At 32.6% G+C, this 16731-nt stretch overlaps 1 protein-coding gene across 6 annotated transcripts in view; it reads left to right on the top strand.

Annotated features, from left to right (window-relative positions):
- SPAG16 (sperm associated antigen 16) overlaps positions 1-16731 on the top strand; it is a 1164736-nt gene that overhangs the window by 30039 nt on the left and 1117966 nt on the right. For all 6 annotated transcript variants that reach the window (XM_032754635.2, XM_058438740.1, XM_058438747.1 and 3 more), the window contains one exon: positions 5402-5539. In XM_032754635.2, coding sequence (XP_032610526.1) covers positions 5402-5539 — 138 coding nt within the window. The remainder of the gene's footprint in view (positions 1-5401; positions 5540-16731) is intronic.

Genomic DNA, 16731 nt, shown 5'->3' with positions numbered 1-16731 from the left:
TGAATTCACTTATCTTTCAAAACATGACCAAACAAGGATTTTCCTTTGTTAGTTTGTTAAAATAAGCAAACAAACAAAACACTGGGCAGTAAAATTTGATATAGGTTCTTTCGCTCCTCAAGCCGAAAATGCAATAGATCCTTTAAATCCAGGGTTAGAAAACTAAGATTCTTTTGCCAAATCTGGCCTGCTTCCTGATTTTTAAAATAAAATCTTATTGGAACATAGATATGACCTTTCTTTAGGTATTGTATATGGCTGCTTTCACTCTGTAAAAGCAAAGTTAATTAGTCACAGCAGGGGTGATATGGCCTGTAAAGATAGTTTTGCTAATTCTAAAATATGTATTCTCTGACCCTTTACAGAAAAGAGTGGCCAGAACATAGTAGGAATTTGTTCTATGAACCACTAAAAAGTTTCCATTGCAGGTTTAGTCAATGCTTCAATTCTCTTTGTATGCCTATTTTAGAATTATCAATGGACAATGGTAATTTCTCAGGGGGGAAAAATTAAAGAAGAAATTAAAATGGAGAAAATATGGTAGTCTAATTCCAGTACCCTTATCTGAGCATATGTCATCCATCTGTCTTCCTATACTGACTGTTCCCCTATTAACATTATCAGAACGACTCACCCTAAAGATACATTCTTACTCTTTTTTTGCCTCTTACTACCACTACTTTTTAAACCATTTTTCCCTTTCCAGCCAATGTTTCGAAAACAGAGTTTAAATTTTTTTTCTTTCTTCACCTTTTTACTTCCTATTCAACACTTGGTTCTCTCCAGTTTGGCCTATTCGCACCATTTCACTGAAGGTAGGGTGGTAATGAAAATGCCATCAAAAGTAATAGTACAATTATTTATAACATTTAATTACTAATTTAATTTTTTTAATAATGGAAGAGATTGTAAATTAAGAGTATATTTCATTAATTTGCATGAAAAAAGAAATATTGCAGCTTTTAGACAATAAAATTTGTCATAACATTTAATCACTTCAATGTGAGCAGTGCAGTTACAACTTTCTGGGGATGGTTAGGTTTTAAAACCAGAGCCTAGAATTAAAATTACCTTTGACATAGCCCTTATGTTGCCCAAATATGTACAGGAAATATGTGAGGTGTTGTGTATACATTAATGACTTCCAGTGAACACTACACAAATACTTGTTCCTTTGTCATTTGATCTTATTGCTGTTTCTTCAATTAATGAGGACTTGGCTTCTGGTTATTTGTCCCATAAGAATATTTTTTCCCCAGTCATTATTAAGTTTAACACAGGAATGTAGTGACTCTTCTACATGACATAAAAGTTAGCAAAAGCTAATTTTTGCTATGTTACATTATGATAAATTTGACCACTATAAATACATCTGCACAGATTTATGTACTGTGATATTAAGAGAGCAGCCATTTAGGTGAGTAATTTAAATTTTTAAAACAAAATTAATACCGTGTTTATTAAATATGAGGGATTTAAAAATATTTAAGAAGGTGAAGCCTTAGGCTTATCACTCAGAAATTTACTTTGTGTCATTTTTATTGATATAGTATATTCTCATGCATTATTTCATTTACTTCTCCCAACAACTGTATCTAGCAGGTAGCCACAGCCATATTTCTATTTTACGGGTAAGGAAAGGGGATAGGGAGATAAGGAAAGGGGATAGGGAGATTAGGAAATCTCCTCAGTGAGTCCCACCAAGTCATAGCCAGTAAGTGGCAGAGTCAACCTAGGACATACTGATCTTAAAGACCTGTCTCCTAACCACAGGGCTATATTGTGCAATTATACAAGAGAATCTTGGAAAAAATTAATAAAGGTGCCTTTTGGCTTGTCTGGATACTAAAAGGACTTAAGAAAATATTAATTTAGAATTCAAATTTGTGCCTATTTTCTATATTGGTTTGAGGAATCTTGGGGCCAGTAATAAACATGTCAACCATGCTGTATTTTTCCTGAGAGAGACTGTCTGGTTCTAAGTGATAGTCGCGATAGTGCTGGGGATTCTAACATCCTCAGTTTGTACAGTAATTAAAATAATTTTGTCTATGTTGGTAATGTATTTCCCTAAATCTTTATGAAAACATGGAGGAAAATTTCTCGTTATAGGCTTCTTATAAGGAGATTATAATCTGGATGACCTTTCCCCTGTCTTTGACATCCTATGCCTTGGGTGCCACCATGAGGGAAAAATAATCCTTATTCTTCTGACACCATTTATATGTTTACTGGAATTCTGTCATAATATTCATCATTTATGGCAGTGGGTCTTAAATGCTTTTGGTATGTAGACAAAATTTTATGAAATTTCTATGCACTTTCTCCCTGAAATTCATATATATTCTCCATTTCTACATAATTCTAAGTAGTTTATGGATCTCCTGGTAAATATTAAGAGAATTAATGCAATTTTATTAGTGATAATTTTATTGGCAATTTCATTGAGAGCAAATTATCTTTCAAATTTCTAATAGTTATGGCAATCTTTTTTCCCACGTGAACACTTTTCAGTCTTAAGAGTGAAAAAGAAGAAAAAATAAAAAGTCAGGATATTTCTTAAAACAAAACAAAACAACAGATACATACAAACTGAAGCAAACCACAAAAATATTATGTATGAGAATTCAGATTTTATTGAGAAGTATACTTCTGTAGTTTGTGCATTAAGATTCCTGATTACTTGTATTATTATCTAAAAATGAACCTAAAGTCATCTTTCATATTTTTATGTGGATGGCAGAAAATTTACCTGATAATTTTTGAATGTCCTGAGATATATACTATGTAATAAATGTTGTATTTGGATTTGTGCTTCTTTTATCACTTATTATTTTATTTATAGTATTTAGAGGAAAAACTATTAAATCACTTTTTTCCTCATAGAAAATTTCTCTAGTGGTTTTTCCACATTAAATAAAGCAAGGTTCTGAAAACCAATTTTATGGTCAGAAAAAGCTTATGTTCTAATACTTCAATCAATCCCTATGTCTTCTCTTCTGAGATAAGTATAAATCACATTCCTAGTACAGATTACTTACTGAATTTATGATCCAATTGATACCTATTTCCTGTTTTATAAATTGTGGCAAATGTAATGGAATATTGATCCAATTATCTTAATCTTCAGGATATTCTATGGGGGATCCTCTTGCTCTTTTTTTAGAAAAAATCAGATATATAACACAAACTATGTGACTTTATAAATATGTAACATTATTAAATTATGATTTATAATATGAAACTACTGATAATTTATAATTTTTAGCTCTAATATTTAGCTCACCTAGAGCAAGCTTTGTAGGGATTTATTAATAACTTTATTACTTGAAATATTTTTCTATATTCAAATTTTTTTTAACTTTATTGATTGCCATACACAGTGATTAAAATTGTAATTATTTACAATCTACAATTGATTCTCTGATGCTGCTTCTTATTTCACTGAGAAAATAGAAGTTCCATCACCCCCACCTCCCTCTTTACCACCCTGCTGTCTCTGGCCTCAGGTATTCTTCTCTTCTCTCTCAGACTCTAATCTGAAGCCAACTCTCATCTTGTCTGCTTGATACCAGCCCCTCTCACAGACTTAAGGATACTGCTCTTGTAATCGTCCCTCTTTTACCTCCATTGTCAGTTTTTTCCCTCTTTGCTAGGTCATTCCCATAAGCATACAGATGTACAATAATATCTCACATTTTAAAAAAGGAAGAGAAGAACCACCCTAGATTTCATATCTTCTTCTAAGTTCATCTTGATTCCCTCTGCTCTGCTTTAGAGCATATCTCCTTGAAAAAAGTTTATTGCCACTTCCTCATTTCCTAGTCTGTCAGACGTACTCTCAGTTTGGCTTTTATCCACATGACTCCATTGAAAACTTTTTTTTTTTTTAATAGTGACTTTCACAGTGCCAACTTCAGTAATTGATTCTCAGTATTCTTTTCAGACTCTTGGCAGCATTTGTCACTGTTTTTCGGTTCTTCCTTTTTAGAACACTTTCTTCATTTGGCCCCTGGGCACAGCTCTCAGATTCTCCCACTATTTCACGGGCCTCTCTTGCTTAGTCTTTTTTGGTAGTGTTTTCTTTTCCCCTCAACCTAGAAGCAATGTAGTGTTCATGGCTCACTCCTAGGACCTCTTCATTTCTTTCTTTCTTTACTTTCATTTCTCACTGCTTAGCTGGTCTCTTTCAGTCTCATGACTTTAAATAGTGTCTATAATGTTGATTACCAAATTTAAATTGCCAACCCTGACTTTTTTCCTGAACTCTGAACATGTATACTCAACGTTTATCTTCACTTAAATATCTGCTAGACATATTACGTTTAACACGAATGGAAACAATCCCTCAATTACTCCAGCCACTCTACTCCTCCTGCATTTGTCCCCACTTAGTAAATAAATGGCTATCTGTTGCTCAGCCCAAAACCCTGGAGTCGCACTTGCCTTCTCTCGTTTACCAACACCTGACAGTTGATCCATCAGAGAGTCCTGCTGGCCCCACCTTGACAGCATTTCTAGAAGGTACTTATTTCTCATAATCTCCACTGCTACCAACTTCCTTCAAGCCACCATGCTCCCTCCTTGACTACTGTAATAGCCTGCTAACTGGTCTCTCTGATTCTATGCTTGCTAGACTAATCCCTTTAAAACATAAATCTGGTCAGTGTCACTTGTTTCAAAACCTTCCTGTGGTTTACTTCTGATTCAGAGTAAAATTGCTTTCCTCACTGTGGCTGCCTGCTGTTTTCCTGACTCATCTTTCACCATTCTCTCCTTGGTCACTTAGTTGGCTTCAGTTACAGACACTCCAGATACCCTGGCTGTTTGTTCTTTCTTGTAGTTGCCAAACACTTCCTTGGTTCAGGGCCATTGCATTTCCTTTTCCATCTGCTCCAGCTGCTTCTCTCCCAGCTATCCACATAACACAGTCCCTCATTTCCGTTAGATCTCTGTTCAGATATCACTTTGTCAGTCATGTTTGTCATTCATGCCCACCCTATGCAAAATAGCACAAGCACTCCCATCAGTGTTTCCACCTCATTCTTCCTATATCTTTTAGACAGCTTATTTAACTTCATAGAACTTATCACCCTCTCCACTAGAATGGAAACTCCATGAAATAGGGTCGTAGACATTTTTGTCTGTTTTACTATTGTCTAGACCAGTACCTGGAACATAGGAGATGTTCAGTTATTATATTTTATGCACCATGATGGTATTGGTACCTAGAAGTCATATTTTATTCTAAAATATATTATGAATGTTGGACATTTTAACTTGTAATACTGCAACTAATTGCTATAACACTCCCTGAGACTTAACTTCTTGAATTGTACGTAAATTAAGCCAATTTGGCAGAAAGAAATGATATAAACCCCTTTGTTTGATTTTATCCTAGGTATGAGTTAATACAGAAAGGAGTGACTGAACTTAGAACTATTGGGAATGTTCCAGATGTCTACACCCAGATTATGCTTTTGGAAAATGAGAACAAAAATTTAAAGAAAGATTTGAAGCACTACAAACAAGCAGCTGAGTATGTTATTTTTTAAATGACATTTTCTTCTTTTTCTTTTGGACTAAATAAAAGAGTTGAATGAAGCTGATGTATGTAATATACCAGAGCCTTAATTTTGGAAAACTGAATTTTTCTAGTTGTAAAGAATGTGAGAGGCTTCACTAGCAAATTAATTAAACAGATGATCAGAACTATCACAATTGTAACTTACCAACAAGAAGGGAATGCAGGGAGTTGTTTAGGAGATGGTACATTTGTTGTATAACATTCACTTCCTTATGTATTTGATAGTCTTTTCATGGTTTATAACATTTTCTCCTGTAAAGATAGGCTAATTTCTGAAATAATAATTAAATTTATAGAAAGCTGAGAAGAAAGTGCTAGTTTATTCCTAGTAGAGGAATTTCTGTATTTGAAAATTCTCCAGAAGGAATAATATAAACTGTGGACTTTGGGTGATAATGATATGTAGGTTCATCAGTTGTTAACAAATGTACCTCTCTGTTGGGGGCTATTGATAATGGGAAAGGCTGTGCATGTGTGGGAGTAGGAGGTGTGTGGGACATCTCTGTACCTTCTAATCAATTTTGCTATGAACTTAAAACTGCTCTAAAAATAGTTTATTAGAAAAATAAAGATAATTCTCTATACTGTTTTCCACACAGGTTGAACTAATTTACATTCCCACCAACTATGTATGAGTGTTCTCTTTTCTCCACATTCTCTCCAACATCTGTTATTTTTGACTTTTTAATAATAGCTGTTCTGACTGGTGTAAGATGATATCTCATTGTGGTTTTGACTTCAGTCCAGCAGTTCCACTACTGGGTATCTACTCAGTTGTATAAAAATTCCACCCACACTCTTATGTTTATTGCAGTACTATTGACGGTAACAAAGTCATGGAATCAACGTAAGTGTCCATCAGCAGATGATGGGTTAAAAAATGTGGCATTTATATGCAATGGAATACTATTCAGCCATAAAAATGAATGAAATCAGGCCTTTTGCAGCAACATGGATGGAACTCGAGGCCATCACCCTTAGTGAAATGAGTCAGAAACAGAAAGTCAAAAACCACATATTCTCACTTATAAGTAGGAGCTAAGAAATGAGTACGTATGGACATATGGAATGGAATAATAGATACTGGAGACTCTAAAAGGTGGGAGAGTTGGAGGAAAACAAGTATGGGTAAAATGTCCACTACTTGGGTGATTGGTACACCAGAAACCCAGACTTCATCACTATGCAATATATCCATGTAAAACAACTGCACTTTTACACCCTTAATCTATAAAAATAAAAAATTTTAAAAAAGAAAATATAAACTATCCATAATTTCACCACCCAGGGCCAGCCACTTACTGCTTTGTTGAATAGCAGCCTTGACTTTCCTCAATGCATATCTATTAACGCATATTTATGAGTAACTTTTAAATATAAACTGCACTAATACCATATTTTGTAAGTTCCTTTTTCATTCAAGAGTACATTATTAATATATTTTATGAAAATAAATTTTATTCTAACTTAAAAGAAAATTACTGAAAGGAAACCTTTGTTTTGTAATTTCGTCGCATAAATTTATTCATAGAAGAGAAGCCAAATCTCTCCACACCTTTCTTTCTTTCTACAATTAATGAAAGACATGCAATTCCTGGTGAACAATTTTAGATAAACAGCCAGTTTATCTAAAATTCTGACAAGGAATATGTGAATGCATTAATTTTGGGGGGTGAATCTGCTCATCTGAGGCAATGTTATATGGAAAAATCAATGCTCAGATGTGAAGCAGAGTTCATGTTTTATTAATTCATTTTTATTAAATATAGTTAAAGAGGTCCTTTCTCACTAAAGAATCATATTAAAACCAAAATTAGATTAATAGAACTACCACATAGGAACATAATATTGTTAAGATTTTTGATAAGTTTAAAGAAACATGCCTTTTCATTGAGAAGTAGAGAAAATATTTAAAATAAGCTCTTACTTGTAAAAGATGGCAGTAAATAATTTGTATGATATCATTTATTCGAGTATTATCTGTACTTGTAGAGATGTTTTTGCAAGGTATATAAATTTTGTATTATCTATGGATGTAATGTACCATTTAGAATTTTATATTTTACATTAGAAGTGTATGACGATTCAGAAGAATATATTACTAGAACCAGTGTTCTCTCTATTCTTTGTTCCGTTTCTCAAAAGTGTTTTGTACTATTTGCCCTGTTGCTCACTATGATTTTGTATATTCATCTAATGGATTCACAGGGAATTTGATACAGCATATTTCTCACAGTGCTGCCTGGCACACTGTTTCAGTTCCTGATCTCCTTTGAATTATTGCTTGAGTTTGCTAATTTTCTTTTAAATAGATCAAAGCAGCCTCTTTATGCCATAAGTTTAGCTCCAGTGACATTGAATAGTCATTGTGAAGTACTGGTCGTTGGTTGAATATTATGTGTAATAGCAATAATATAAAATAACATATTACTCATGCAGATTATTAACTTAATGTTAATAGAAGCCAGGATTAAAATGTATCACTCAAGTAAAACATCTTGTCTTACTAAAATATCAGATTATAGTTTTAATTTTAACAGTTTATGGCTATTTCTCAAATCTGTCATTCAATAGAACTTAAAATCTAAAAAATTAGACACGGAAAATTTGTGTTTGCTTTACTCTACTTGACATGGAAGATTTGAAAGGAAGCTGCTTGATCCTTAGTAGATGCTTAATCTCTATTTTGTTGAGTGGATGTTAAGCATGGTGTGCTTTCACAGCACATTTTAGTAAAGTGCTTCCTTATAGCCTGGTTCTACTGATACATTCTTAGAAAATGGAGAATGAAGTTTTGTTTCGTTTTGTCAGTAGTCTTTTTATTGATATGTAATAATTGTACATACATTTATATATATGATAATTGTACATGTAATATTTTGATACATATGTATCAAATACATTTGTACATATGATAATTGTACATGTGTTATTTTGATTACATACATACAATGTGTAGTAATCAAATCAGAGTATTTAGGATATCCATCACCTCAAACATTTATGATTTTTTTTGTGTGTTGGGAACACTTCAAATCTAACTATTTTGAAATAGATGATAAATTATTGTTAACTGTAGTCACGCTACTGTGATATTGAACACTAGAACTTAACCCTTCTATCTAACTGTTTGTATCCATTAACCAATTTCTCTTCATCTCCCGTTTCCACCCAACGTTGCCCGCATACTTCCCAGCCTCTGGTAATTATCATTCTCCCTGCTACCTCCATGAGATCAACTATTTTAGCTCCCACGTGAGTAAGGACACGCAATATTTGTCTTTCTGTACTTGGCTTATTTCACTTAGCATAATGATCTCCAGTTTCATCTATATTCCTGCAAATTATAGGATTTCATTCTTTTCTTTAAAAATTTCTTAATAACATTCCGTTGTGTATATGTGCCACATTTGATTTATTTATTCTTATGTTGATGGATACTTAGGTTGATTCCACATTCTTGGCTATTGTGAATAGTGCTGCAATTAAGTTTTGAAAAAAGTTTTCCGAACTACATCTGTCATGCTACCAGCCTGCCCCAAATGGTAGTGTTTAATCATCTAGGTTTTTCAATTTGACTTCTGAGGATAATTTTCAAATAGCAATTAGTGATAAACATGAGATTCCCTTTATTGAACTTGAGCTAATGTTTGTATTTTTAGGATTAGGATATTTCTTAAGGCAAAATAATTGTAGATATAAAATACTTTTCTAATAATAATTTTTAATACACAAAAAAGTCAGGTTGCAGATATATATTGTTCTTGATTATATTAATAGCATTTAGTGATTTATCTAGAAAAATCAAATAAATAATACAGCTATAAAATTAATATTTATTTGGGGGAAGGTTGCCATGGAAAGAGTACTGATCTTAAAGTTCAAATACCTGGCTTCTAATATTCTGTTACTTATTAACTCAGTTTACTGAATTACTCCCAGTTTTCTTATTGTTAACCTGGGAAATGTTTTGCATAATGTTATTAATTTCTATGGAATAATGTGGTAATTAAATGAGACAAGCTATGTTAAAGAGCTTTGTAAATCACAGAGTGCTTTAAAATGTCAGCTATTATCAATAACTCTAAACGCTGTCATCTCTAGGTTTTTATTAATCACATCATTAATATTTTTTAAATTCAGCAACGATGAAGCATGAAGAAAGAAATGAAAGGAGAAAATATTTCCCACTAAAATATCATTTGAATTGCCATACTTGAAGCAGGGAATTGTCATTTTGTCTGTTGTCAACAGTGTCAATTTTTGATTATAGGTTTTCTCTGTACCTGCTATAAATATAGATTATCTATCTTCCAAAATATAAAGTTGGGAAAATAACTTTTGAGAACATTTCTGTATAGATGTTTTTATGGAGAAAATGATCTTATTAAAAATTTATAGTTACATTGGAAGTAAAAATATTTCCCATACTGGATATTGAAGGAGAATGTTTTTCTCAGAAAAGGAGAGCATATGTTTTCTATTGAAGTGTAGACCAATTGTTATTTTAAATGCAAAAGTCTAAAGTTGCATTTAAAGCAGGTGACCACAGTTGCAGAGATTTGGTGGTTGACACCAACATGGCACATATATACATATGTAACTAACCTGCACATTGTGCACATGTACCCTAAAACTTAAAGTATAAGAAAAATAAATAAGTAAATACATAATAATAAAAGTAAAAAAAAAGATGATAAAACATCACTTAAAATTGTATCTTTCACAGTTTAGACACTATATTCATTCGTAAACCTTGTTTTATTTGGTAGTTGTCATGCCAAAAGATTTACTTTGGTCTGAAGTTTATAAATAAATATTATGAGTTTTATTAATTAAAACCTTTTTGCTTGATCTTCTTGCCTGTTTTCACTAGCATTTTATGTCTTCTTTCCATACTCTAGACAATGCAAAAAAAAAAAAAAAAAACTCATTTGGATGATTGATTCCTAAAAGCACCAGTGTACTTGAACTTTAACATCTTGCAGTCTGGCTTTCATTTCACTTTTTCTCAATTGGCCTTGGACACAAGAGAACTGTTTGACACCCAAATTTAGCAGCCTTTTTTTTCCATTTGTATATCCTATTTTTTATTCCTATCTTCCCTTAGCATCTGTGACATCATATTGTTCTGCCCCTCCTTCTACCTTAGTGACAGGCTTCTTTTCCTTTTCTTAACTCCAAACAGTTGACACTCTTTAAGTACATTAGGATAAGCATTGACTACATGTGAATATTGACAAATACAACATATATTAGGTAGTGGTAAGTGCTATGAAGAAAAATAACATGGGTAAAGGAGACAGATGGGGTGCTGTTTTATGTAGGATTGGTAAGGGGTGGGGCAGGGAGCAGGGGAGCACATCAGAAACCTGAAGAGACTGAGGGAAAAAGCCAAGTATAAACTTGAGAAAATGGAATTCCAGGCAGAGGAAAAAGGAAGTACAAAGAGGATGTGGTGGAGACAGGTTGGCTTGTTAGAGGATTAGCAAGGAGGCTACAGTGGCTCTAACCAGTGTGTTAGTAGTAGAGGCCTTTGCTAGAAACTTGCTTTTCCCCCTAGATGGCATGTGAAGCTAATAGTTTGAGCAGAAGCATGTGAACAGGCTTCTGCATGGAAAAATGCTCAATGTTACTAATTGTCAAGGAAATGCAAATCAAAAGTAAACGAGAAATCACCTCATACTTTTCAGGATGGCTATTATTATAAAAACACAAACAATATGTCCGGCACGGTGGCTTACACCTGTAATCCCAGCACTGTGGGAGGCCGAGGCAGGCAGATCACAAGGTCAGGAGATCAAGACCATCCTGGCTAACATGGTGAAACCCCGTCTCTTCTAAAAAATACAAAAAATTAGCTGGGTGTGGTGGTGGGCGCCTATAGTCCCAGCTACTCCAGAGGCTGAGGCAGGAAAATGGTGTGAACCCAGGAGGCGGAGCTTGCAGTGAGCCGAGATCATGCCACTGCACTCCAGACTAGGCGACAGAGCAAGACTCTTGTCTCAAAAAAAAAAAAAAAGAAGAATACAAACAATAACAAGTGTTGATGTAAATGTGGAAGAATTGGAACCCTTGCGCATTACTGGTGGGAATGCAAATGGTGCAGCCACCACTGAAAACCGAATAAAGGTTCCTCAAAAAATTAAAATTCAAACTACCATATGATCAAGAAATCCCACTCCTGAGTATTTATTTGAAGTGAATCAAATTGAAACCAGGATCTCAGGCAGATATTAGCACTCCTGTGTTCATTACAGCATTATTCACAACAGCCAAATTATAGAAACAACCTAAATGTTCATTGACAGATGAATGTGTAAAAAAAATATGGTACATTCATGCAATGCAATACTACTCATCCTTTAAAAAGAGGGAAATTCTGTAATATGTGAGGACATGCATGAACCTTGAGGACACTATGGTAAGTGAAATAAGACAGTCACAGAGGGATGATTACTGCATGATTCCCCATATATGAAGTATTTAATATGGTAAAATTCATAGAATCAAAGAGTAGAATGGTGGTTTCTAGGGGATGAGGGGAGAGGAAGATAGGGCATTACTAATCAAAGAGCATAAAGTTTTAGGTAAACAAAAATCAGTGCTACAGATTTGTTATATATCATTGTACTACAACCAACAATAGTGTATTGTACACTTAAAAATTTGTTAAGAAGGTAGATCTCATGACCTCCTTACCATATACTTAAACAGTATAGACTAATGAACCTCATAGACCTATAGGATAATCAACACTCTACTTTTGTCATTCTTATTTCACTTCCACTCTCACCCATTCCGTACTGCACCTCAAGTTATTATAATATATAATTTTTACAGTTATTTTTTGTTATGCTTTATATACACTGAAATATATGTCATAGCTATATAATTTTGACAAAGAGATAAACTCTTAAACCTCCACATTCATCTCAAGGTAGAACGTTTTTATCTATCCAGAAGTTTTCTTCATGTCCCTTCTCAGTCATTCTCTGTCCCAGCAATCACTCTTTAGAATTTTTTCACTTTAGATTAGTTTTGTTTGAGAATTTCATAAATGGAATCACAGTGTATTATTGTGTTTGGCATCTTATACTCAGCATAAAGTCTGTACAATGTATTATTTTTGCCTGTATCAGTAATTTGTTCTTCTTTATTGCTAAGTAGTATTCTGTTGTATAATGTATACTACAACTTATTTATCCTTTTTCCATTTAGTTATTTCCAACAGTTGGTTATTAAAGATAAAACTGCTATGAACATTGAGGCACAAATATTTGGTGGGAATATGTTTTCATATAAAAACTTAGTGGAATTTCTGGATCAAGGGGATAGATGGATGTTTAACTCTGTATGAACTGCTAGTACATATTCCCACATTCAAGTTGGTCCATTTTGCTTTCTCAGTAGGAATACATGAGAATTCCAGTTGCTCCAAACAGCTACTAACATTGAGCGTTGTTAGTCTTTTCAATTGTAGCCATTTTAACTGTTGTGTTGTGGCATCTAGTATTTTTGATACGCATTTTCTGTATACAAATGATATTAAACATAATTTTATTTGCTTTTTGACCATTCTAAAAAGCATTCTACAAAGCATTTATCCTGCTTTCTATATGTTTATGTCTTTTGCTTGCTGATCTTATAATTGAATTATAAGAGTTTTTTGTATATTCTGGATATAAGTGCTTTGTTAGAATATTATGAGTATTTTCTCCCAGTCTGTGGCTTGTGTCTTTAATTTATGAATGGTGTCTTTTGTTGAGCAGACACTTTAAATTTTAATGAAGCGTAACTTATCTTTTTTATGGTACTTATTTTGACATTTTGTTGAATATATCATTTTCTACTATAGGTCAAAGAGATATTCTATGTTTTCTTCTAAAACCCTTAAAATATAGATTTTTATTTCAATGTAGGATCTGTTCTTAAGTTTTGTGCATTGTGTGAGGTAGAAGCTAGAAGTTAATTTTCTTTACTATAGGAATACATAGTTGTTCTGGCACCATTTCTTGAGAAAACTGTCTTTAAGTCTCATTTAATTTCTTTGGCACTTTTATTGAAAATCAGTTGACCCTTTAGAATAAGTTTGCCAATTTCCACAGACACAGGTCATGTAGGTGTGACATAGGATGGGGATTAAGTTGAAAATATAACTTGATTTTGAAAAAATTGTGTGTGTGTGTTTGTGTGTGTGTGTGCGTGCCTATTTTTTGAGGGGGGAAGGATTGATACTGTCACAAGTTTTAGTCCTTCTATTTACATAGCGTATCTCTCCATTTAAGTTATATTTAATTTAATACTTTATGAAGGAGCTTGAAATTTATGCCCTTCACATTTAATTATCTAATGTTTATATTTTGCTGTTGCATTTTGAGTTCCATATAATAAAGACTATGTTTTGTGTTTACTGTACCCCCGGGGCCTATCACTGTGCTTGGTACATAGTAGGAGCTTAAGTGATTGTGTGCTATTAAACTTTTGGCTCTTTAGTTAAGCTTTTAATAATTTTTAGAGCAGTTAATTGGTGATTTTTGCCCCTTTCATGGCATTTATTTAGGGTAGGCATTATTTTCTTGGGAATGTAACCAGTCTTGCCCTATTTTGAGTATTGTCTTCCTTTGCCAGACTTTTACAGTAAGGAAATATAATGCAGACCAGAAAGGCTTTATTGAGAGCCCTGAAGAAAATAATACTGATTGGGATTACTAACAGGAAGATGAAAAACTACCATTTAAAAAATAATGAAATACTTTATTTTACAATCTGCCAGAAAATATAGGCATAAAGAAAACCATAATTGTATGGCAATTAATATTGAGGAAAAATTAAGGTGGTTTACTAAGGGGCCTTTATTTCACTTTCGAAATTTACTTCTATAAAAGGTCAAAGAGTGCCCAGCTTTTGTGAAGACCCATTTAGTTTTATGACTTTCAGAAACAAACACTGTGAAAATAAAGATAATAATGAGGCTCATAAAATTTCATGCTTTAGTGTTTAGGTAATTGCTTGTTAAATTAAGAAGGTGTTTTTTTCTGGACATGAATATACCCCTTTCTTTTTTGGTTAGGGTATAATGAAAGTTTGTCTCTAATCTGGTTGAATTCCATTATGGCCTCCAACAATTATTCCAATATAAAATTTAGTGGGTTAAATAAATTCATTTATAACCAGTTGAAGATAATGGAATATTTGCTAATTATGTAACTACTATTATCAGAAATTACTTTGATTCAATTTTGCACGTGAGAAAAATATATGACAAAGATGGCCTACTTTGATGCAGGTAAACAAGAAAATATTTATATGCTTTACTTTGCCAAATTATAACAAAATAATCCAATAAACTCATTATTAAATGATCATTCAAAAATACTTAAAACTATTCAGTTAATAAAATTATTTTACCATGGATATTCACTTCAAAATATTTTTGAGCATACTATTAAATAATATTCATATCGTATTGAAAATGGAGTTTTGGGGCAATAATTTTATAGTACAATATCTGTACCTTGATATTGCATAATTGAATTGTAGACTTTGATATGCTGGTTTCCTGAAATGGAGAAGTTAGATAGTCGTTGTACCATTTTATTAAGACAAAGCACGTGCAAATTGTTTTCTTTATGATGTACACATTTAGATAGAATGTTCCACTGAGTAACTCTTAACTGTGTTGTACTTGAAACAGAATGTCTGTTTGCTGTGTTTTTATTTTTTTTTAACACAAAGATGCTCTACTAATGTGATGAGGAAATATTATATAGTTTAAAATACTAGTTGCTTACATGAATATCTTAAACTTTATTCTTTAGTGCAACTTTTATTTTCCATTTATTAAGCAGATGGGCAGCAGGAAGGTCATAATAGGAGAAGCACCACCATGAAATGAATTTAAATTGTTTTACTGAATAGACTTCATTGTGCAAACAGAAAGCAAGTCCCTGAAAACCAATTTAATGGTCAGAAAAACTTTAAGGTCTAATACTTCAGTCAATGCCTATGCTTTGTTTCCTGGGACGAGCACAAATAGGCTTCTAATGTATATTTAAAAAGTGAGTTGATGCAATGCTGCACATTTATGGTTCTGCTTAAGAAATTTTGCAGCATTATTAAAGTATTTTTAACATGTTTTGGGTTTACTTTTCACATAAGATAAAAATAAGCTCATTTATATAATTCAAGTGACTGAAATTAAGACAATTTAGTATACTCAAAATAGATGTTCACAAAATTTTAAATTCATTTTTTTAAAGATATACAGTGTTACTAATATTCACATATCCTTATATTTTTGGTCGATTAGAGGATATTTACTTACTGGCACACTCCTTATTGTCGGAAGATAAATTTAGCGCTTAGAAGAATTGTGTGTGTCTCTTTTACTATACTAAATAGCAATATTATGAAATGATGATAATGATGATTATAATTATGAGTACAGAAACATTTATTGAGTAATTTAGTATTTTCTATGTGCAAGACAGTATGTAAGCCACTTTACTAAAATATTTAATTGAATATGCTTTGAAGCTCATTATATGTCCATTTTGGAGGTGCTAAATTTGATATTTACAGAGGTTATATAGCTTGACAAGGTCACATTGCTATGAAGAATTTCCTATATTGAATATGATATTATTATCATACTAGCATTACTCCAATGAAGTAACTGTATCTGTTAGCTGATTATAAAGACATAATATTGGATTTTTATCTACTGTTCTAAAACAAATATAGTATTATTTTTTAGATAAACTCATTCAACTTGACATGCTTTAGAGCTAACTTGTTTTGATAGCCCACTCAGGATATTCTGTACAACTTTTTTTTTTTAAAAATACAGGGTTAAAATGAATGTTCTAAGATCTTATTCATTATTCTTTTTGCAAATTATTTGAAGAGATTCATTGATCCTTTTTCAAAACAATTTATCTCTTCTACACACAGCCTTTCTCCATACTTCTAATTGAAAATGGAATCATTTTCTAAATGAGAATTTAAGTGAGGTTCTTGTGCTTTCACAACAAAGTATCAGCTCAATCATTTATTTATTTTCCATTCACTCTACTTAAATTCTCTCCACCTCTTCACTTAGTACTCGGTAAAGATGATGCCAGTCTGCCATCTCAGGGAGA

This window comes from Hylobates moloch, unplaced genomic scaffold, assembly GCF_009828535.3.
Source record: "Hylobates moloch isolate HMO894 unplaced genomic scaffold, HMol_V3 SCAFFOLD_1, whole genome shotgun sequence".
Classification (NCBI taxonomy): domain Eukaryota; kingdom Metazoa; phylum Chordata; class Mammalia; order Primates; family Hylobatidae; genus Hylobates; species Hylobates moloch.
Note: the sequence above shows the minus strand (reverse complement) of the source record. Positions and strands in the feature narration are given on the sequence as shown.